General features: G+C 35.6%; 1 protein-coding gene across 1 annotated transcript in view; it reads right to left on the bottom strand.

Annotated features, from left to right (window-relative positions):
• The window catches only part of LOC145259973 (EGF-like domain-containing protein 2), a 117,277-nt gene that overhangs the window by 27,004 nt on the left and 65,250 nt on the right, over positions 1-25,023 (bottom strand). The window contains exons 3-4 of the mRNA XM_080117960.1: positions 10,500-10,631; positions 3,688-3,893 (exon numbers count right to left, since the gene is read on the bottom strand). Of these exons, the coding sequence (XP_079974086.1) occupies positions 3,688-3,893; positions 10,500-10,631 (338 nt within the window). The remainder of the gene's footprint in view (positions 1-3,687; positions 3,894-10,499; positions 10,632-25,023) is intronic.

Genomic DNA, 25,023 nt, shown 5'->3' on the forward strand with positions numbered 1-25,023 from the left:
TGTTTGGTTTTGGTTAATCAAAAATTGCTGTATTTTTTGTTAATTTTTTTTTTTTATTTTCTTTTTCATGAACCATCCTGAAACTCTTTACACCTGTAGTTATGTATCGCATCTTTTTCTAGAAAAAAAAAAAAAATCAATCATTAAATGTCTGCACTCATTTAATTTTTCCATATAAAGAATTTGGTCCTCTTTAAGAAAGGGCTTCCAGTGCCCCTCAGCCTTATTCACAGAACATCAGGGCTCTGTGGAGCCCAATTTGGGAAACCCTGTTATATGGTACACAAGAGTGGACTGGACTAATAATACTTATTTCTATTTTCCCTCAACTTCATTTTTCCCAGATTTGAACTCACACGGAACAATTTGTAACATGTGACTCAAATTAACCAATCAATTTCAAACATTTGAAATTTAAGATAAATCATCTGCTTGAATATTCAAAGAAATAAATACCAGTTGTTTTTTTTTTTTACGTCTGCTCCAAATATTTTAACTTTTTTACGATTTAAATATTTGCCGATTTTACAATATTTTTTAGAGTCTGTTTTGATAGGGTACACCGGGATGAAGTGGGTCATCTATTTTCTCCCAACTTCATTTTCCCCAGAGTTTGGTGCTTCCATTATGGATAGCATCAGGCATCGTCTTTATCTGCCCATTGCAACTGTATTATTCTTTCTGTTCTGCATTATCGTGAAGGTGGGAATGCAAAGGGATGTACTGTTTCACTATCTAATAAAGCTTTTTATTGATTTTTATTTAAATCAAATGAGAGCTTTAGTGTATGACTAGCAGGGAGACCCGACGTTGTCTGGGATTGAATAAGGATCACTGAATGTTCCATCTTCGCATACTTTTGTTTTCATCAGAATTTGTGAAATCGCCTATTTTTAAATCAAATTGATCGATTGAGTGCTCCGGTAAGGGATCTCCCACCCCCGAGAGTGTACTAGATGGAAGCTTCACATGCTTCCATGCAGCGACTTAGTCCACAATACATTGTAGTTTACATTGCACTGTAGAGAACCTACTGTTGATTTCATAAAATTAAATAACACCTTCACTTAAAGTTTAAAATGGAAAAGTCAAGTATCATGGTTCAAGTGTGTTCTACACAGAAACATTCATTTCGCAGATGCCCCTGTTCTTATCCAAGAACAAACTGTTGATTTTATAAAATTATTTTTACACTAACAAAGATACACACATTTTGAGCGAGGCTTTGCTTTATGCTCGGGTACCCGCTTGGTTGAGGGGATGGCGGTGGAGGAGGAGGACCTGATTCAAATTCACAGAGAAGTTGGCCAGTGCCATGGTGGCGGCCCCCGAGATGGTGACGAACCTCAACTTGATGTGCACTATTCTTAGGTGGGTGAATTTATGAAGAGCCGCACCAAATATGACCTTAACCTTTGACCTTGACCTTGAAAATTAGTGTGCACCATCCCTAGGTCAGGGGCCATCATCATGTCAGGTTTGCTCATGATCAATTCAGTGGTGTGGGCTGTAGGAGAGTATATATACATATCCTATGACCTTGACTTTTGACCTTGAAAAATTGTGTGCACCATCCCTAGGTAAGGGACCATCATCATGCCAGGTTTGGTCATGATCAGTCCAGTGTTTTGGGCTATAGGAGAGTATATATGCATAGGTTATGACCTTAACCTTTGACCTTTGACATTTGACCTTAACATTGAAAAATGGTGTGCACCATTCCTAGGTGGGGGAGGGATCATCATCATGTCAGATTTGGTCCTGATTGGTCCAGTGGTGTAGGCTGTAGGAAAGTTGTACACACACGCACACACACACACACACACACACACACACACACACACACACACACACACACACACACACACACAACAGAAAAATCCCACCCTTTCTTCACGTTGAGGTACCTAGATGCCGGGTACTTCCCTGAAACTGCTAAACTTTGGAATTCTCCTCGTTTCATGTTTCCCTGTATGCAAATTAGTTAACGTTTCCGACTTTGATTGCATACACATGATTATTCTATTAGGAAAGTATTGTTCGTTTACTGCATGAATTTGAATCCAGTGTTTTAATCTCACTGTCAGTGTGAGAAATGTCTTCAATTTTTTTTTTTTATTCTTTTTTTTTTTTTTTTTTTCTCAAACAAGACATATTGCCAGTTGGACATCAGGGGCTACTATTTGGGATCATGTCTAAGAGGGGATTGTAGGGAGTTGAGTAACGAGATGTCTGTTCACATTACATTTAAATTTCTGCATGTCAGCACAGTCAGGGAAGCATGCAACAAGGAGGTAATTCCAAAGTTTAGCAGTACTTCCCGACATCTAGGTACCTCGACGTGAACAAGGGGTGGGATTTTTCTGTTTGTTGGGTTCGTCGAGTGAATGCACGTCAAGAGGGCACAAGTGCAACGAATTCATCAGAGCACATTTCATTAAGGTACTTAAACGGGCACAGAAACATTGCAGTGATGGGACAGAGGTTGAAGCTTGGCTGATAATGCGAGACGTATTTAAGACTCTTTTTTGGGACCCTGCCTAAGAGGGAGAGACTAGAGGTAGATACACCAGCCCAGATGTGACAACAATATCCCATGCATGTAGAGGTATAGGATATGCTCAGGTGTGAGTAATTTTCTAGCATAGTAGAGAGAGCCCATCGTTTTTGCAGCAGATATTTTTCATGGAAATATACAGGATGTCCCAAAAAAAGCTGACGGATTTTAAATTTCATTAACTTCCTCAATATTTAAGTTATGCTTACCAATTTTCATATGTAGGTAGATGAGCCTCTCCGTAATTTTTTGAGATATAGTAAGATATCATAGTCTACTTATTCTAATTTTATTTACACAACTTCATCTAGGGTATGTTATTCACAAGGTCTAATTTTAGTTATGAAAAATGATGTTACTCAAATGTCCACCATTTTCATTTTCACACTCTTGTGCTCTCTGCAGGGCATTGTCCAGCACTTAATGTTTCAGGACTTATGACCTTAATTTCCTTCTTTATATTGTTTTTAAGGGCATTTATTGTGGCTAGTTTTATTGCATTAGGAGTAGGGGAATTTCTTGTTTTGAAGTTTCGTCGAAATTCTCTTTTAGTTTCTGATATTGACTCATTCAACCGAAAATACGACTCTACAATAAATATCCGCTCCTCGTTAGTGTAACGATTCATTATGACCTTGGATGACCTTCGAATGATCTGAAAAAATAAAAGAAAAATATAAAAAAAATTAAGAAAGTTATGAATTTTTTTTTTTAACCATCAGCTTCTTTTGGGACACCCTGTACAAATATATTGTTTTTTTTTTTTATTTGTTATTTAACACTATTAATAAATTCCCCTATTCTTTCTCCGTGCCTAAACCTAAACGTAAATTCCATGAACAAAGTTTCTTTCTTAGAATGGCACGCCTGTGGAACTGTCTTCTGTTTGCCTGCTTTCCAGCTGACTACAATATGGCCGTCTTCAAGTCTAATGCAAACAAATTCTTGATGAGCCGTTCCACTTAAGTTAACAAATTTACCAAATTTTCACTACTAACGATTACTGTGATTCTGATACTGTACACTCTAACCCTTATCGTCGAGTAGCTTCTGGGCCTTGATAAGTGGCGATTCCTACGTTAAAAAAAAATCAAAAAAAAATTTTAAATTCCAAAAGCCATTTATCTTACCTTCGGGATATCATTGAATATTGTTTGACCTTCAATACCGGCTCCGCAGCCGACAAAATAGTCGAGGTTTAATTCCCAGACATCACCCATGTTATTAAAAGAACAGTTAGGGTTGTCTTCGAAATCCTTTACAAAGATCTTTCCGGTGAATTGTCCGAACGGCGCGATTTTGACTGACATCTGCGAACTCTGGCAATCGACAGCAACTGAAACACAGAAGGAAACGTGATTAATATTGGTTGCAAAAGTGTCCGTTCGAAATACAGTTGAATTTGTTTTTAACCTCTAACCAACTGTGATGAAAGTTTTGCTTGCATGATAAACTTGTAGCGAATCATTATTTCACAGATTCGCCAATCGCCATATGCGTTTAAAGAGAAATAACTCAATTGAAATTATTTTGAGTTTTAAAATGGATGAAAAACACGCTGGTTTGCCTTTTTGCACAAGGGTGCTGTAAACAGGCTGGGAGCATTGCAATTTCGATTAGCACGCGAGGAAAACAAGCCCTTTTAATTCCATCGAGAGATGTAAAAATTATTTTTCAGGAAATACGCATACTGATGTGATTCACGCCAATAGAATAAATACCAGTACTCATGATAGGGTATGGCATAAAGGTTTACTTCATAAGATCGCTAGCTATGGTATAGCTGGAAAAGTCTTCTCAATTATTAAATCATTTCTTTCTGATAGGTTCATAAGAGTAGTAGTTGAGGGGCAAAAATCAGAAGCTCACAGTATTAATGCCGGTGTAAATAAGTTCTTGATGAGCCGTTCCATATAAGTTATTAAATTTACCAAATTTTCATTACTAATGATTACTATATTGACCAACTTCTACTGTACACTCTTTAACCCTTATCCTTGAGTGGCCTCTGGGCCTTGATAATGTGGTGATGCCTTTGTAAAAAAAAAAAAAAAAAAGAGAGTGATCGTGCTGAAATAATAACGTTATTATTTAAAAAGCCATTCTTAACATGAGGAGGGGAAGGTGTTTTGTACCTATTCTGTACTTTAACCTTACAAGTGAATAATAAAAAAAAATATCATAAAACTTTAATTAAACGTGAAAATACGATTTAAAAAATAGCGCGGATCACTCTCTGCATTAGCACCTAAATATCTTACCAAGAGATTTCTATTTGCGCAAGCAGTAATCAATAGTTTTCTTTAAATCTTTCTCTTTTTTCCAGACATAGATTTATACGTAGATGTCTACATAGAAACATTTCTAAGTCTGTTCTGCGCGAGCCTTTTCTAGTCTCACACAAAAACACGCGTTCACATCTCAAGCCATTTTTCTTGTCATATACATACGCGCACACAAACATACGCGCACATGTACACACAAGTAAATATATTCACGTTTGCGTACATATACTCACATTCACGTGTACACACACACACACACACGCTAACGTACACACATGTACTCACATACGCGCACACGTATGCACACATGGGCAACTTCACGTCCCCTATCAAAGGAAATCCATACATGTGCAAAAGACCACCGGAAACAACTATAAAAGCAAGAGCAATAAGCAGCTTTTTTTTTCGGACCAGCTTCCGAGCTGAATGGTCTATAGACCAACAGCGTGCCCTTTCAGCGCGTGCGCCTCACGCCACCTACTACCACCTTATACGCTTTCTCTCTCCATGAACTGGATTGACATTCTCACTCTTTCTCTCTCTATATATACAACTTGTGCCCGAGAATATCTTCGCGTAGCTGACTGCTGAGATGGCGCACAGCTTAACTGATGTTAACCCTCTCTCTCTTTCTCTTTCTACACGCCGGACGGCCATTTCTCGATCCACTACATTACTCACTCCTTTTCCCACGCGTAAACCAACGATAGTGACCCGAACGTGAGATGAGCACACATTTCCATCTCTTTCTATACCACCAGTCCCCGCAACAAACAATGGTGACATCCGCGCGGACATGAACACGTGTTATACCTAAAATATTCATTCTTCAACAGTAAATAAATGACATGTTTATTTTATCCAGCAATTGAGTTCTTGTTTTTTTCATTCCATTCGTTTCATTATTTTCTTTTGTAACGGGATTAGGATATATATATATATATATATATATATATATATATATATATATATATATATATAGTGTTATAATGGAATAAATCCAGAGGAAATCCGGGTATGAGAGCTCAATGTGGTAAACAGAGCAATAAGATAAAAATTATAACACGGAAATTACATAATTGTCGATGCAATAATTTATTTCAACCTTATGGTATTTTCAAGCATCTAAATCAGACAATTACATTTTTGATATTTAATATATTTTTTTTTTTCAGTATCAAAAATGTAATTGTCTGATTTAGATGCTTGAAAATACCATAAGGTTGAAATAAATTATTGCATCGACAATTATGTAATTTCCGTGTTATAATTTATATATATATATATATATATATATATATATATATATATATATATATATATATATATATATATATATGGATTACCAGTCAATAGAGATTTAATACTCCACAACAATAAAATAAATAAATAAATAAATAAAAACTAGTGTTAAATAAAACTATATTTCCAATATATATAAATGGCGTGTTCGAGTTGATCGCTATCTGTTGGTGCTGTGCTTGAGTGTGCATTTTATTTTATTCTTTTAATTAATGATAAAATTTTTTATTAATTTACTTTTTTTTTTACACAGGCATCACCACATCATCAAGGCCAAGAGGCCACTCGAGGATAAGGGTTAAAGAGTGGACAGTAGAAATTGGACAATATAGTAATCAATTCGGTAAATTTGTTAACTTATATGGAACGGCTTACCAAGAACTTGTTTACGTTAGACTTGAAGACAACCATATTGTAGTCAGCCGGAAAGCAGGAAAACGGAAGACAGTTCCACAGGCGTGCAGTTCTTAAATGAATATTCAAATTTCATCGACGCCTTTATAAACTGAATAGCTCGTATAGCAGCAGGGGATGTAATTAATTTCGTAAAACTAAAAAGCTTAAACCAATTCGGGATAAATGAGTTATTTCCCTTGTTTCTGCGTTACAAGTAAATATGGCGAAATCGTTTTTTCATTGAATCATGGAATGACTTATTTTATGTAATATTCACGTAATATTTAACCAATTGCGACATGACAATTAAGTAAATAACATTGCTTTTAGTTGTATTGACATAAAAGAGGTAAGTAGTTATTATTGTTTATTTTCTTGATGAAAACTCAATTTTTCGATTGTCGGATTTCGCTATTAGAGCGGAGAAAGAATCGATTACCCTTTTAGAATTTAACTTCAGGTAAACGAAAGTGATACACGAGGGGACTAATTATGGTTTTCACCGTCTTTAACGGTGTCACTATAGTTTGACCCTTAATAAAGAAACTATGCGATAAAAGTCGTTGCACATCTTGTGTTTTCTCGTATCTATTGCCATCTACGTATAAACGATAATGAGACAGAAGAGACTCCATATTCTTTTGGTTTGCTTGAAAATACATGGTTTAAAAAATCGGGTTTGTATTACTGTACACATAAATTCGAAAAAGTTGTCAAAAAACAAATATATAACAAATAAATATTATCAAAGGCAAGATAAGTTACTTTTCTACCTAACTGGATATTTTTACCGTTTTTTTATTATATGTAACATGTTTATTCAGCTCGAAAAACATACAGTGTTTACCGAAGTATTGGAAAGTTAAAAATGGCGCCCGACATTATCTTTGACGCAGTAAGTTTGGGAAAAGGAGTTAAAAATAAAGAACTAGACAAAATACTATTAAAAAACCCACCGAATATATGTCAGCCTATGTCACGGTAACATATATTGAGCGAGTTTCTAACAGTATTTTGTCTAGTTTTTTATTTTTAACTTCTTTTCCCAAACTTACCGTGTCAAAGAGAGAGTCGTCGCCATTTTTAACTTTCCAATACATCGGTAAACACTGAATGTTTTTCGAGCTGAATAAAACATTTTACATTAAATAAAAACACTAAAAAATATCCAATTAGGTAGAAAAGTAACTTATCTTGCCGTTGATAACATTTATTTGTTATATATTTGCTTTTTGTTTTTGACAACTTTTTCGAATCTATGTGTACAGTTTTACAAACCCCAAAAATCGATTGTTGGAACTTTTTACAAACAATTATGTCACTCCCTGTATAGTCTGTATCATATTTGTACGTTTTTATTAATTAAAATAAAAATAAAAAAAAGAAATAGATTCTTGTCAGTATTCGAACATTTTCAGTTCTGACCCGTTCAGTCCGGTTCTCCAGAACTCGGTTCCCGCCATCTTGAGTACTGGCCTCATATTCTCTCATTCCAGTGTCTAGCCTCATTGATATGCAAATTACATCACACTAACCGCCCCCCCCGCCCTCCGATCTTTAAAATGTTAGTAAAACCATTGAACTGATTTTTTTTCGTTGTTTTATCTTGCTACGAGGAACGCTTAAAAAATAATGCCCCTATTTTTTTTTTATTCCGTCCAGTTGGATCAGATGAGATTGCCAATTACATTGTAATGATGACTGAACGTTTCATCTCTCTGTTGCAGATATTGACAGTGTGGAACTTTAAGAAAGCAACCTCCTGTCATGGACGTGTGTCAAGCAGAGATGCGTCATTAAATTCCGCCATGCAAAAAAAAAAAAAAAAAAAAATGATCAACGTTATTGGCGCCTGTTGAACGTTTACAAAGCCAATGCAGCTGATGTCAGCACAATTAGGCGATGGGTTCGTCGATGTCAGAGTAGGGGTTTGATGTGTGAGTGATAAAGCGCGCTCCGGACTTCTACGACCGAGGTATCAAAAGAGGCTGGAAAATGTGTATTAAGGGTGGTGGGGATCATGTAGAAAAATAAATTCTGGAGCACAAAAGGTCGGTCGTTTTAATGGTACCACTCCCGTGTTCGTAGCTCTTCAACGTTTTAGTTAAAAAAAAAACACAGGAGGCCTTGCTTTTGGAACGACCCTTCTATATTATCACTTAACTATTGAGAAGATTCGCGGGAAGAAAAATAAGAATGCGTCGGCATTTGGAAGGCAATCGTACTGGCCGTTACTCTATCGGTGCCTTTATTGTTTACGGAGATTCACGTGAGATCATGTTGAGCGAATATGAAAACCTCACTTGTGAATCAACATCTTTATGCTGCACAGTCGACAAAAAGTAAAGTATTCAATAAAGCGACCGCGCTGCACACACGTGGACTTAATGTATCACACACACACACACACTGGTTGAAGTGAGTATCCCTAATGATGGAGGTCTGAACAGAGCCGAAAGAAAAAGAACCTGAAGTCCTACCTAACTAATATTCCTGGTGAACCAAGTACAAAAGAGATCCAGACAATTGTACTTAAGAGAACAACGAGGATACTAAAAAGAGCTCTCGGCTGGTTTCAATAAAAAGCAGGGCAATGTTGGCAGCTGATTTGGCTGCCCCATACCCAACGTTACAATCTTCAAAGGAAGAAAATTTTAAAAAGGGGGGGGGACACACACATCACACACACACGCACCTCTTCCCCCACACACGCGCGCCTAGATAGATGGTATGCTTTATCGAAAATTGGCGTTAATCGTTTGTAGTGCCGTTTCTGGCTACATTTACTGCATCTCGGTGATACTACGCCATTGGAAAGTGCCAATAATATGCAGTCGAATTGGCGAATGAAAAGATGTATAAAAACATGAACGGGTCACCAGTTAGCAAGTGCTAACTCAACAACGGGATTGTGGAGAAGGCGATGAGAAAACATGAATTAACGAACGAAATATATTTATATATCAACAATTTTACAGAAATTTAAAATATACTTTGAAAGATTAAAGTTTGTTGAGGTTTTAAAGTAAAACATTCTTGAACAAGGAGTCGACAAAAGTTAGTTTAAAAGTCCAGTGTGTGTGTGTGTGTGTGTGTGTGTGTGTGTGTGTGTGTGTGTGTGTGTGTATGTGTGTTAGAGAGAGAGAGAGTTTACCTTCTGGGTGGCATGTGTTCACTGGAGATAGAGGCACATGCTTAAGGGATTTAATCGTATCGCATTTCAGTCAATATTCTTTTCATATTAATTTATATATTGTTGACTATTATTCTAATCTTTCTTAGTTGTTGAGAATAATAGTCCGCAATAAATAAACTAATATAAATAATACTCATTTCTATAATGAATTCTAATTAAAATTATACTCTTTTCGTTTTTTTTTTTTTCTTTTTTTGCCATGTTTCTTTCGAAGATTCCATTTTTTACGTAAAGTTTAACCGACATATTTCTGCGGTGAAGAACCGCTATGGCGCTGCACGTCGAAATTACTACGAGTTCCTTTCTCACACCAACTACTTGGCCTTCGAGTCAAGATCAAAGTGTAATATCTGTTCTTCAGATGATGCACTTCAATTTCTTGTTCTCCGTCAGTGGAGGAGAAATCCTTCACGACTGAGGCAATTTTCATTTTCGTTCCTTTTCTCCCCCACTAAAAAACGACCCTGGTGTCTAACTCTGTCCCGTGGGGAGACATTGTAAATGGGAACAACGATCATATATTATTATAAAGATATCAAAGGGAGGTCACTCTCATGTCCTTGATCAGGGTTAACAGATTGGCATTTTTAAAGCTAAATTTCGTAAATTTTGTTTTTTGAAACAGTTTGGTCTTCAAAAATTGTATTTTTATTTTTTAAAGTGTAATATACATACAAACTAAGGAAGAAACAAACAGAATATTATATATATAGTAGTAGTAGTAGTAGTAGTAGTAGTAGTAGTAGTAGTAGTAGTTTCTTACCTCTTGAACTTTCACAACGTTCTCCATAGAATCCTGGTGTACAATAGCATGAGAAGGTTTCATTCGATGTAAGGCAGGTTCCGCCATTTTCACATTTCAGACCGCCACAATTCGGACTTGGGGAAATGCTTGCTGGAATAAAAAATAAATAAATAAACAAACAAAATAGAATTAAAAAAAAAAATTAATCAGTCGTAAAAGTCTCAATTTTTTTTTTTTTTTCTTGTCAAACGACCCCATTTTCACGTATAAACACTTTTGCCTGAAAACAATATAAAAAATAAGGTGTTTGTCCAAAATTCAACAGCTAAAAAAAAAATATTATTATACAGAAAATCTTTATGATGCACGTACCCGTCACACAATGAAAATGTCATATTCGAAAAATCACGTAAATTGATCAAGTAGATTTTTTTTATATAGATATCGGAAATCATTTTTTTAACGACTTTTAGCGATTTATTATCAATCGTAGCCATTAAAACACTAATTTTGTTTCTATTTCTAGAGAAGTCGATAAGGGGAAGGTAACCAGTGATGAATTTTAAAGATGACGAAGTGAGACACGCCATTCTCGTTTCCTCATAAAATATGATTCGTTTTGTTAAAAAAAAAATATCAAATTAGGTGATTTTTGGAATATGAAATTTCAGTCCATGCTGCTTGGTACGTACATAAAGGTTTATTTTTTTTAATGTATTTTTTTTTTTAATTTTTTTTTTTTTAGTTAGGTTGAATTCTGGACAAGTACAAAGAACAAATACAATTGTAAACTACTGGATATATATTTCACAATTTGTGTGCATATTATGCAACAAAATTCACTTATTAATTTTTATTTTATTGCATAAAGCAATAAAAATAATATTGAGAAATGTTGTTATTTCCCCTGATAAAAAGTACAAGCTCTTCATTCTAGTAGCGGCCATTTTTTATTTATTATTATTTATTTAACACGCTCACTCTGCTTGAATTACATTTTTAACACCAACCTCCTCCATGGAAGGCATAGACTGAAGGTTATTTGGTTATTCGAAATTTAACCTAATGTTCTAAGAGAGATAACTCTATTTTACTAAATTAGTTGAAAAACAAAACAACAGTTTTCTTAGAATTACTCGAATAAACATTCCAGCTGTCAATTAGTCGCCATGTCTCCATTCATTTCTTAATAATATTAGTAATGTTGTTAGATATCTTGTACATTGTTAGGCATTCAATTATCCATTATGCCTACTGGAGAGAACTTGAATGCCTACCGGAGAGAACGTGAGAAACTGTCTTCGAGGATCTCTGTACATGGGTATATCATTAGGTTAATCTGGCATAAGGATATTTTCTGTAAAAGTAAACCTTGACTAAATATTCAAAATTGCACAGTAATTGTAGCCTAAGTAAGATTTCCTTGGTATGTCTAACCAACAGGATCTCATACGAGGAATGGTGCATCTTCTCTAAGTGATGTTGCCTATAGTTACATCACTAAGCTGGATACTCCACCAGACTAGATGAATTCGTATCCTGTATAAAGATTCTGTTTAAATTTTATTTATTTATTCATTTATTTATCTATTATTTTATTTATTTATTTATTATTTTATTTATTTTTTATTTATTTTATTTATTTTTATTTTATTTGTTTATTTTCTATTTTATTATGATTATTTATCATTTTATTTATTTATTATTTATTTATTTTTCTTTTGTTTATTTTTTTCTTTTATTTATTTTTCTTTTATTTATTTTTCTTTTATTTATTTTTCTTTTATTTTTTTCTTTTATTTATTTTATCTATCTATTTATTTATTATGAATCACCGTTGAACTTTTTATCTCTAGATTTCCAGATTTGTGTTAATCCAGTTTCTCGTCATGCGATTCTGCATTCCAAAACCAGTCCGACGCACCGTGCCAGAAGTGGACGATCCAATTACGGAGGAGGAGGAGGAGGAGGAGGAGGAGGAGGAGGAGGAGGAGGAGGAGGAGTCCGAAGCCAGCCCATAATAAAATGGTGTATGTTATCCTTTCCAAGAGACCACAAGAAAGATATACTAGAACATATTTAAATGGTCAATTGGAGATGTTAGAGAATGGATAGAGAGAGAGAGAGAGAGAGAGAGAGAGAGAAAGAGAGAGAGAGAGAGAGAGAGAGGGAGAGGGAAGAGTGTGAGTTATAGTGTAGACACGTTGACCGGAAGTCAAGATCAGCTGATTGGATTGCGTGTGAGTCATGTTATCAGGTTAGCTGAATCGGGGAGATTTGGTTGGACTTGGAAGAGAGCGGACGGCTTCGTCGTTGTCTCCTCCGCTTTGCTGGGGGGGGGGACGCTGACGTGGTAGAAATAAGACCTAGAAGAAGAAACCACACAGTCCAAATTCACTTTCCATTCTTCTGCGATCGATCTGGAAGGTGAATAAAAAACTATAGAACCAATTTCTTGTCTTGGAGTGAAATGAATCTTCGTCCCCAAAAACAGGTACCAGTCTCCCTCTCAGACGATATGTTCCAGATGGACCAAGAAGCAGAGGTATGTGAAAATGCATGTCACACACACAACGACATTAACTCTGGTAAGATAATTAAACACTCAATCCTTTATAAATAGACAATACAACAGAGAAAGGAAAATTAATAGTCTTAACTTCTTACTAACTCGACATTTGAGATATAAAAGAGATTTAACGTAATATTCGAATATGTATGCATCTCATATAGAGATCAAGTGTTTGCCCCAGAAAGGGGCCCTCTGATTTAGTTGAACTTCAACAGAAGTAAAACGAAACCGAAAGAGAAAATGGTTTCTGTCGTAGGCTTTCTTGTAGTTGATCCATGCCATGGCTACGTTCTTTTTCCTGTTTTTTACCGATTTCAAGATCTTTTGATCTATACATACAACATTGTCACAATTTACTTTTTTTTTTGTTATCTATATATCTATCAAAGTAAGAATGTGTGTGTGTAAAGGCACTTTTCAATGTATATGCTCAATGAATTTTTTATCTACATACCTGAAATTTGGTATATAGGATATTAAGACACGAGGAAAACTTTTTAATCGGTTTTAATCCGGAAAAAATGGGCTGCTAAGGGGTCAAATTTGAAAAATTGGCACTTGGGGATCATTGTATTGTTATCTGTTTCCTAACTGTTTTACGAATGCGCATGTGTGAGTCACTCTTATGACAAATTCCTTCTATAAAAAATAATCAGGGTTGAAAACACTTTTCAAAGAACGTTTCAAGCTGGCCTAATGATTATTGTACTTGACTCACTGTCTTTAGGTTTTGGTTGCGATCTCAGCTCGAGTATTTTTTTATTTTTATTTTTTTTACTTACAAGAAGTGAACCGTTTAGAAAAAAAAATCATAATACTCGGATGCACATGTCTCAGTTTATTTCCGTGTTTTTGTTTTTACTTTTTTTTTTTTTAAGTAATTTAACGTTACGTTTAATACCGGCCAGCGTCGGGTACATCTGCTAGAATTGTTATAAAATTTTGTTACATTAAATGAAGTAGTTAAAAAAAAAAATCTTGCAATAGTAAAATAGAGTTACCTCCCATAGAATAATAGGTTGAAATTGCGAATAACCGTTTATTTGTCTTAATAACGGTTAGATTGCTGCAAGGATTGCAACTTTAGTAATCATTCCATGGGAGGGGGTAAACTTGGAAGAGGAATTATCGAGTATGGACAAATGATGTATAAAACTAATCGACACAAGTGTATTTTAACTTACCGGAAGTATCTGTTGTTTATTTATTTATTTGCGGACTATCCTTCCCACCTTCTAGTGCTTGTTTCACGACGTTTCGGCCAATTATTCCTCTAGTCTTCGTCAAGTGGTATAAATATATAAATTACTTATCTCAAACTGATTCCTAATAATAAAATAATGTACTTGTTGTTGTTTGTTGTTTTGATTTCAGAAAAGTTATATTAGCGAAATTTTAATTTATTTAATAAAAGAAGTGTATTTAAAAAAAAAAAAAAAGGAGAAAAAGTTTTATAATAAAAACGAGCCTGGATGGCCGACGTTGCCCAGGTATGTGTTGAGCAAAAAAAAAAAAAATGTTGTAGCAGGCAGGCTCGAATCTGTACCGCGGAGAAGGAGAAGAATGTGAAAAAAAAACAAAAAAAAACGTGACGTCTTTGCTGTTGCGCCCATCGCCAAACCGGAAGTGACGAAGGCAAGTCAATCGAAAAGAACGGACGACTTTCGAAGATATCGGCAAAAAAGCGACCCCTTTCTGTAGAAAAGTGCCCAGTTGAGGGTGAAGGAATTAATGTTTGCATCCAATTTTTCGATATTTGTCGTCCGAAGGGTCGAACTTCAAAACGATAACGATCGCGTGAAAATCCGTCACATACATACATACATACATACATACATTTAAACAGACAGGTGTGATTTAAATTTAGATAAATTCCATCCATTTCATAATATTCTAAATTGAATGTTATATTTTATTTATGTATTATAAAAAAAATGGGAGAGGAAAATAATTATTTTGAAATATAAAAAATAACATTTTATTTTTAAATTTTAACTATAATTTATTTTTAAAAATTGTTTCTAAATTTTTTTAAAATTTCAATTAAATTCAATAAATGTTATGTTATTGAATGTTTTCTGTTGTGATATTTTTTTTTCTTTATTGAATTTGTTTTGGATTACCAGAAAAAAAAATTGGTTTGAAAAACAAGCATCAATTTTAAATTGCGTCCCTTTCCGCAAATATAACTCTTCCGAAAAAGAAAGAAAAAAAAAACAAACTATTTCCAGTGAGTTAAAGTGCACTTGTGTCAAATATTTTTTTTTATAACATCTATTCTTTTTCAGAATTGATTCTCTAATACTTAATGTTTTTTATCTTTATTTTCGGAAGAGTGATGCAAGCAAAAAGGAAAGACAATCTAAAATTGATGCCTTTTTTTTCTAAATCTAATTTATAAAACTCACTATGTCTGTCTGTCTGTGTCCATATTTTCAAATGCTGTCTCTTCCGAAACTAAAAGTCGCAGAGCGTCGCTAGGGGCCTCAAATCATTGTCTTTTTATGGACCGTTCTTTAATGTGTCTTTAGCCGGATAAAATAGTTTTTTAAGGTGGCAAAAATGAGGCAAAATTGTAAAAAATCGTTATAGATTTTATACATTCATCTTAGTTTATTTTTAATCAGTTCATATGCGTGTCACGTTGATACAGTGGTAACGTCACCAGCTTTAAATGCTACAGTTTTGCTTTCGTTTTCGATTCTAGCTGATGGCACCCAAATACTTTTTTTTTACCTTTAAACCACGACTATATAATAATAATATATAAGAAATCTAGACAAATTAAATTATTATATTTTAGCGTATTTTACGACAGGGCAAAGTCAGGCACCCCATGATAGTATTTTGTTAATGTTTGTTTCAATTCTTAAAACTTTTATTTTATTTAATTAAAAGGATTTATTTGTTTCAAAAAGTTATAAAAATACATTTAATTAATTCCATAATATTTAACTTAATGATATAATTTAGTTATTTGAAAAATAATTATTTTAAAATATAGAATGTTGCATTGTATTTATCATTTAAAAAAAAAGTTTTTTTTAATATTCTTGATAAATATCTAAGAATCACCGAGCATGGGTGTAAACTTCAATTTGAATGAAGAAATATATTTTTTTTAAATCACAAAAAATATTCCTATTTAAATTTTTGCTCATACCCTATTTAATGTAAATCAATCAAATAGATCTATATTACATGTATTGATTGCACTATTGTTCCCATCTTGAGTGATATTTTTGTAACGCTTCGGTCGGATTGTCCTTCGATCGTCTTCAGGCATTTTGGTTGGTGTTTGGAAACATGACTGAAGACGGTCGAAGGACAATCCGACCGAAACGTCGCACAAATAACACTCAAGATGAGAACAATAGTCCAATCAATACAAGTAATACAAACAATCAGCCCTCATCTAAAAAATTCAGAATTTTAATCCAATAAACGTTTTTTTTTTTAATGTTTTCTGTTGTTGCTTTATTGAAATTGTTTGGAATTACCAGAAAAATGTTTTTTTTTATTGTCTCCTCTTTTTTTTAGTATAACGAAAACAAAAAACAAAACAAAAAACATATTTCTATCGAGCTGAACTGTACTTGTGCCAACTAATCCGACGATGGGATCCAGCAACAAGGGCTTATGAATAAACAATGTCTAACTTAGGGATTTTCAACCGGGGTCCACATTGAATCTTGACGTAATTTTGTGGTCGTTCGTCGGAAAAAATTGGAAAGGAATTCTATCTTCAAACACCCAATCAGCGCACAGCCTTTTCTTTTCCCTTGACTGACTGCTACAGTAGCCCCACTGCATGACAAAACAGATGATGATGATGATGATGATGATGATGATGATGATGGTGGTGGTGGTGGTGGTTGTTGTGTTGTTGTTGTTGTTGTTGGTGGTGGTGGTGGTGGTGGTGGTGGTGGTGGTGGTGGTGGTGGTGATGAGTCATAACGGAAAAGAACAGCCAACCCCCACATCGAGCAAGAAAGGTCGACTTTCCCGACACACGACATTGCTTGGGCACAAAAATAAAATTTCCAAACTCCCGCAGGGGGTGGAGCGTTTGTCCAAAGAAGCTTTAAGGTGTCCACGAAAAAAGGTCTCTATGGATTTTGTTTTGTTTAATAGATGTTTGTGCGAGTTTATTAAAAGAAAAAAAAATTAATATTTGTGTTTGGCTTTCATGTAACGAAATTTAATGAAAGTTTTATTTACCTAGAAACAAATATTTGGTGTCAAATAATATATTTTTGAATTTTTTAGATGAGGAGTGATAATTCGTATTATTTTGGATTCTTCGGACTACTGTTCTCATATTGAGTGTCATTTTCACAACGTTTTGGTCGATGTAACCTTCGACCTTCTTTAGATGTATCTTGTCGAACTCGGGAATCCTTCTGTCGAATTTGAGAATCTGCACGGAATTTCGAACGGAACACTTTATTTAATCTACAGAGGGGGTAGCGTGCTCTTGTTTCGTCAAACATGACTTGATCGGAGTTCAAAATAATTTGTAAGGTGTTGTTGATAAAATACTTGGTAAATTCAATTCCAAGTGACATTCTTCTGGGGGTTGAAGGTTCAATCCTCAGTGTGGGTGATACTAAGAATAAAGTTGCGAATTACTTAAGACTTCTTCACTGTCATAATGTATAAAACTGGAGCATGCTACCCCTGAGGGTTAAATAAAGACCCCCGTTCGAAATTTTGTGCAGATTCCGGAAAAGAAAAGGAGGAAGAAAAAAAATGACCAAGTAGAAGAAGGAAAAGAAAAGAAGAAAGAAATAATAGCAACAACAAAGATTAAAGAAAAAAAAGAACTAAAATAAAAAGAAGAAGAAGAAGAAGAAGAAGAAGAAGAAGAAGAAGTTATGTGCAAAACTATCGGCCAAAAGTTAACCAAATTCGACATGAAACACCTTTCACACCAAAAAGTCTGTCACAGGGAGATCAAAATTATACTAATAAACTAATAGAGTCCAAACAGCTAACCTCGGGAGCTTGACTAAAATCCGTCTTTATGGCGAGAGGGTTTATTAACTAATGTTTTTAAAACATCTTAAAAAAAAAAAAACAAACAAACAAAAAAAAAACTTGTGAACGAGATGAAGTTTTACTGCTTAATTGCATGCGTGCATTACAATGTTAGATACGTTGTTGTTGTTGTTGTTGTTGTTGTTTTGAATTTGCAGCGTGCGTATGCGTGTGAGTGTGAAAGATGGGACGCTAGTGACGTGGCAAGGTAGCCGATGGGTATTTATCTCTCTCCCACGGTGAGAAATGTAACACAAGGGTCGGAAAGTGGGATTGAAGAGTCGACACACTAGGAGGAGGAGGAGCAGCAGGAGGAGGAGAAGGAGTAGTAGGAGGAGGAGCAGCAGGAGGAGGAGAAGGAGTACTTCGACCTGCAAAACGGCCTGGACAGTCCCATCGGCATTTCCCAGTTAGAGCACATCAGGTAATTAGTAATAAATTAACCCCTTCTAAAAGAGAGATGGCAAATCGTACTAGAATGGACCTCCTAGACCTGCACAGGACCAGCACCATAACGAGACGAGAACGTTGGGAACTGCTGTTTAAGTTTCAGTTTTCCAACCATTTTAACGACGAGCGTGTTGAATGTGACATATGCGACTGAAAAAAAAAAAAAAAATGAAGAAAACAGGAAATGCAGATGAAAGAACCGGAAGTAATAACCGTAGATGAGAGAGACTGGAAGTGTATGAAAGCAATCAAATGAAAAATATTAACTGCAACAAAGCGTGCGTAAAATGCCAATGCCGGATTTAGATATGGTAGTATGTTTTTCTATAGACAACAAACCGTAAAAGCAGTAAATCTATAATATAAAGCTGAACGTCTGTGTGTGTGTCTGGTCACGAATAGGCTCCTATATGGTTGCCTATTATAGAAAACTGATCACATATAATGATAGATGGTATTTATTTGCTCCCCCACTGAGCAAATTAGGCACAAGGCCGTTTTTAATGTGAGGTAAAAACCAGCTCCCCTAAAAGTAGGCAAAAAGGGGGCACTCTGGTTACCAAAAATAATAATTGTCCCAGTATAGAGGGTTTCCCCTCCATTGACTGGCACAAATCATCCCAAGTGCAGCATCTGCCAGAACAGATGGTATTTATTTGCTCCCCCACTGAGCAAATTAGGCACAAGGCCGTTTTTAATGTGAGGTAAAAACCAGCTCCCCTAAAAGGGGTCACTCTGGTTACCAAAAATAATAATTGTCCCAGTATAGAGGGTTTCCCCTCCATTGACTGGCACAAATCATCCCAAGTGCAGCATCTGCCAGAACAGATGGTATTTATTTGCTCCCCCACTGAGCAAATTAGGCACAAGGCCGTTTTTAATGTGAGGTAAAAACCAGCTCCCCTAAAAGGGGTCACTCTGGTTACCAAAAATAATAATTGTCCCAGTATAGAGGGTTTCCCCTCCATTGACTGGCACAAATCATCCCAAGTGCAGCATCTGCCAGAACAGATACTACACTTTGAGATATTAAATCTTTTATTCATGTTAAAAAATACAGTAAAATTAACGGTGAACAAAAAACTTAGGCACATGGCCAGATACTACACTTTGATCTTGTCCCCCGTGCCACAGAGGGCACATATAATGATAGATGTATCGAGGGACAGGAATGGGTATGTTTGACCTGGCATAATGGCGATTCATTAAAATTGTGGGGTCTGTGTACGCGCCTGATCCACAAAGTATGGAAATAAAAAATTTAAAAAAAAAAGAAACTTAAATAGGGATGGTATAATAAAATTGTGGGGTCTGCGTTCGCGCATACAATTGAAATAGGCACAAACTTTAATAAAGACTTTTCATATCTATCTGCGTAAATATACTTTGATAATTATGTTTCAGTTTTAAGAAATATGGTATAATAAAATTATGGGGTGTTCTTTCGCGCCTCACCTCCATAGAATGGAAATATGTCACAAAGTTTAACAAGTTTTTTTTTTTTATATAGATCCACAGAATATTGTGATAAGTGTTTCAGTGTGAACAGGTATGGTATAATAAATTATGGGGTTTATCTATTTTATTTTTACTTTCATCATATTTTGCTTTGGTTTTGATACACCCAAATTCGAAGCTATCTCTTTACAATCCATCTTTTTCATAACCTATCATACTTTCATAAATCAGAGTCCATTTTCTGTAGGCTGTTTTTGAACACAGTCAACGATGGGTACTTTTGCTAGTATATATATATATATATATATATATATATATATATATATATATATATATATATATATATATATATATAACAAATAAATGTTACCAAAGGCAAAATAAGTTACTCTTCTATCTTTAGTGTTTATTTGTGTGTGTGTGTGTGTGTGTGTGTGTGTGTGTGTGTTTAACTTATTTTAAAACGTTTATTAACGTTGAAGCGCAAGAAGTGCTGAGTGCTTCAATTAAAGTGAAAACAAAAATAGCGATATGTGGCTGCCACCTTTGGAGTCCCGAGAATCGCTCAAAACTCGAAAATGAAGCACAATACTGATAGAAATCCACACAATAAATGTTACGGTGATATTTAGTTGAACAAACTTAGAATATATCGTTTATCCTTACCCCCACTCTCAAATGATGCCTATCTTGGAGGCCATCACAATAAGTACAGCATCATCACATTCATCCATCGGTTCTCGATAGATCACTGAAGATCAACGTTGAGTCTGGTCAGTACCAGACGGGTGACCATATGGGAATACCAGGCGCTGTATGTTAGATAAATATATTGTATCGACTTGTCGATCCATACTCCTTGTTTGTTTAATTGGTAGTTAGTCCGCCAAAATATAAAAATATGTTCGTTTATACTCCTCTATTTTCTTTTATATCCTCTCCCTCTCTCTCCCTTACTACAATTCCTCCCTTCCTATTCCAATTCCGCCTACCTAAACAGCTTCTCAATAATAATTAAAAAAAAAAAAAAAACAGCTTATAAATGATTATCAATAAAAGAAGACAGTTTTCGCCACTTCCTCTCATGTAATGAACCTAATGGCGAACGGCCATGCTAAAAAAAAAATGTGTGTTTTGCGTCATTTATCAGAGAAAAAAAAATGATTCAAACGTTGCCCAAATGATAACGGATACCAACGCTGATAGATGTCTCATTTTTAAACATTTGGAAGAACCAAGATGATACACACTGCTTTCCCCACGCAGTCGTATCTGTTCTTGTGTTCTTTTGGAACTAGTTACGTGTTTGGTCTCTTAGTACACAGAATCTACATTTACTGTTTTCCTAGGATTTATCTATCTTAACTTTAATAGCTCTAATCAAGTTGTTTTGTGCAGTTGCGAGTAACAGTTATTATTATTGGCTCACAAGGAGCTTTCACACTGGTCTTCAGAGATTTTTCCCTCATAACAACCTGTGGTGTTCCCTGGAAGCTGAGTGACAACAAGTCTCCTCAGGTTTCCAGTACTCTCAACCTCTTTCGATAATATTTGCAAATAAATTTGCATCATCGCAACAGCTGCTTGCCATTGAGTTCTCATTGGCAGCAGCTATTGGTCTTCACTGGAATTTGAGTGGCAATAAGCCTCCCCAAGGTCCCAGTTCTCTTCTTACTTGTTCGGCTGAGGTTTGGTCAGTTCATCGGTCTTTCCTTATTCCTTGACTCTACTTGGTTATTTGGAGGGGGGGGGGGCAGTGATATGGCAATGGGGGTAGGGTTGGGTTAGAGAACTTAAAGATATGCAACTTCAGTGTTCTTGGTTCCATGTAGTGTTTCATGGTTTGCCTTTGCAGCAGTTTGTCTGGCCCGCACTTGTTGCTCCTGTGTGTTAGTTTCCACATTCAAAGGTTTTTCTTAATATTTCAGCTGTTTTCATGATTGTTGTTCGTTGTATTTTCCAGTCATTCCTTTGATTCCAATTTCTCCCATTCTTTTTTCAAGTTTTTCGGGATTGTTCCTAGTGCTCCTACTATTATAGGTATTATTTTGATTTTCTTCATCTTCCATATCCCTTTCAGCTCTCTGGCTAGCTCTGTATATTTGCTCAGTTTCTCATTTTCTTTGATATTCACGCTGTGGTCAGCTGGAACAGTAAAGTCTGCGATTCGACAGGATTTTTCTTTCTTGCTAATTATTAAGACATCCAGTTTTCTTGCTTGGATGGGTTTATCAGTTTGTATGTCCATGTCCCATAGGACTTTGTGATTCTCGTTTTCAAGTAATGTTGCCGGCGTATGTTTGTACCATTTGTCTGTGCGTTCGAGATGCAGTTGTTTGCATAATTCCCAGTGTACTACCCTTCCCACTTGATCGTGTCTGTTCTTGTATTCTTTTAGGCCAGTTTGCTGCATTCACTTATTATATGGTTTATCGTCTCGTCTCTCTGTCCACAGAGTCTGCATTTGCTGTTTTCTTGTGTTTTGCCGATCTTTGCTTTGATGTGGTTCGTTATTATTATTATTATTATTATTATTATTATTATTATTGTTATTGTTGTTGTTGTTGTTGTTGTTGCTGTCGTCATCGTCAGTTAATATTACGAAAATTTCAGTTTTTGAGGTTTTTTTTTAAAGAAGTTTTGGGGGCACAATTTCCTATTTAAAAAATCAAACATTTCAGATTTGCATTAAATTTGACCAGTAGTCACTCGACAGCAATTAAGCAAGGTTCCCTGAACTTCAATTTCTTCTTAAGACCTCTTACGCTTAAGCTTTAAATGTTTAAGAATTATTATTATTAACTCACTAGGATTAGTCACACAAGCCATCATCAAAGGTTGCTGTTTGAGAACAACTTGTAGTGTTCTCTGGCGTCTGAGTGACAACAAGTATCGCTAGACTTCCAGTACTCTCCACCTCTTTTGATAGCATTTGCAAAAGAATTTGCATTATTGCAACAGTCACTTACCTTTGATTTCTCATTGGCATTGGTCTTCACTGGGATTTGGGTGGCAATAAGTCTCCCCAAGGTCCCACTCCTCTTTGCACCCAGCCAACGAAGGTCTGTCTAGTGCTTTCTCTCTCCAGTCTTTACCCTCCTTGTTTATGGTGACACTCATGCACACAAAAGGGGGGTATCTTACAATTATACAGTTTTAGTTTTCATGATTCTATATGATCTTCCTTTGTGTTTTGCATTTGTAGCAGTTTCTGTGTGCAGTTTGTGTATAGTTTATGTGCGGTGTTAGTCTTCACATTCAAGGGTTTTCCTTAACATTTCTGTAGTTTTCATTATTGTCATCCGTTGTATCTTCTCAGCCATCCCTCTGATTCCAATCTCTCCCATTTTTTTCAAAATTTTTCAGTATCATTCCTAGTGCTCCTACTATTAGTGCTGTTATCTTTACTTTCTCCATTTTCCAAATACCTTGGAGCTCTCTGGTCAGTTCCGTGTATTTGCTCCGCTTTTTGATCTTCACTCACTGTGGCTGCTGGAACGGCAAAATCCACAAATGTGGCAGGACTTTTCCTTCTTGTTAACTATTACGATATCTGGTCTTTTTGCTTGGATGGGATGGATCCGTTTTTATATCCATGTCTCATAGGATCTTGTGGCTTTCATTTTCCAGTATTGCTGTCGGTTTGTACTTATACCATTTGTTTGGGTGTTCAAGATGCAATCGTCTGCACAATTCCCAGTGTACTGCCTTCCCCACTTGATCGTGTCTATTTTTATATTCTTGTGGGGCTAGTTTGCTCGATTCACTTATTATGTGATTTATTGTTTTGTCCCTTTGTCCACAGAGTCTGCATTTGCTGTTTCCTTGTGTCTTATCGATCCTTGCTTTGGTTCTAATTGCGTTATCTTGTACAGCTGTTATTAGTAATTCAGTTTCCCAACTTAACTTTTTGTAGTCATTTCCAAGTGTTTTCGTTAGTCTCTTCTTCTGTAATCCTTGTGAATCGTCCATGTAGTTGTTTTACTTCCCATTTTTCTTGCCTAGTTTTATTTCTCATCTCTTCTTTTTTTTTTATCTTATTGTTTCTTCTTCTATGTCTGTTGCTGCAGTAATTTTTCTCTTGGTGTTCTGTATTGTGTATTTTTCTAATTCTTTTTTGTGTTATTTACAACCAGCCCACTTCTTATACAAACCAGCCCTCTTCCTCCGACTTTCCTTTTCACATAGAGTCGGTCAGTATCATCCTTTTGGTGTACTGCATTGTGTATAGTCATGAGTTTCCTGGTTTTCTGACCGTTTGTGGTGACACTCACTCACACAAGGTTCTATGGTCGTCTAGTGATTGTTTAAATATGACATTTAACAATTATAACATTAAGGGGCAAATAACAGTGTCTGAGGTTTACATCGACCAATGATAAAATATACCAGGTCAATCTTTGGTCTTGATTTGACGGATCCTCAGAAAAGATGCAAATGAAGATTCGTACAAATCAAAGTCTTTTAGTGGTATTTAAAGCAGCTTTATTTACCGATGTTCCCCCATTGAAAAGCTACAACGTTGGTTCTAGACTTTTACTATCGATATTTCCCCTAGTCGGAGCAATTACTGTCCACCACCGTTTTTCTCCCTTTACTACCGACCACGAGGCTCCCAACTCTTGACTAACTGATATGTGCCTTTCAAGCTACGCCATTAATTCCACGTGACCAAAGACAAAAATCGAATCCATCCATCTCAATTATTCTTATCCTCGAGTGGCGTTTTTACTATTGTTTACCCCCAAACAAGGTTTATTGCCACTTGCTACTGTTAGGGGTCGTGTCTACAAGGAACTATGTAAGGAGATGAGCGAGGTGTTTGTTCACATTACATTTAAACTTCTGCATGTTAGTACAACCAGGGAAGGAAGGAGCACTGAGGGAATTCAAATATCTATAAGTCCGAGGGAAGAAGCTATTAAAATAGACGACTTTTCGGTATTTAGAGACCGCTACAGTGAAGGTGTGAGGTTTTGCTGCTAGACGTGTTTGTCGGGAATGTGTACGTCGACGGGGTAC

Source organism: Euprymna scolopes, chromosome 35, assembly GCF_053919585.1.
Source record: "Euprymna scolopes isolate OS-2025 chromosome 35, ASM5391958v1, whole genome shotgun sequence".
NCBI lineage: Eukaryota > Metazoa > Mollusca > Cephalopoda > Sepiida > Sepiolidae > Euprymna > Euprymna scolopes.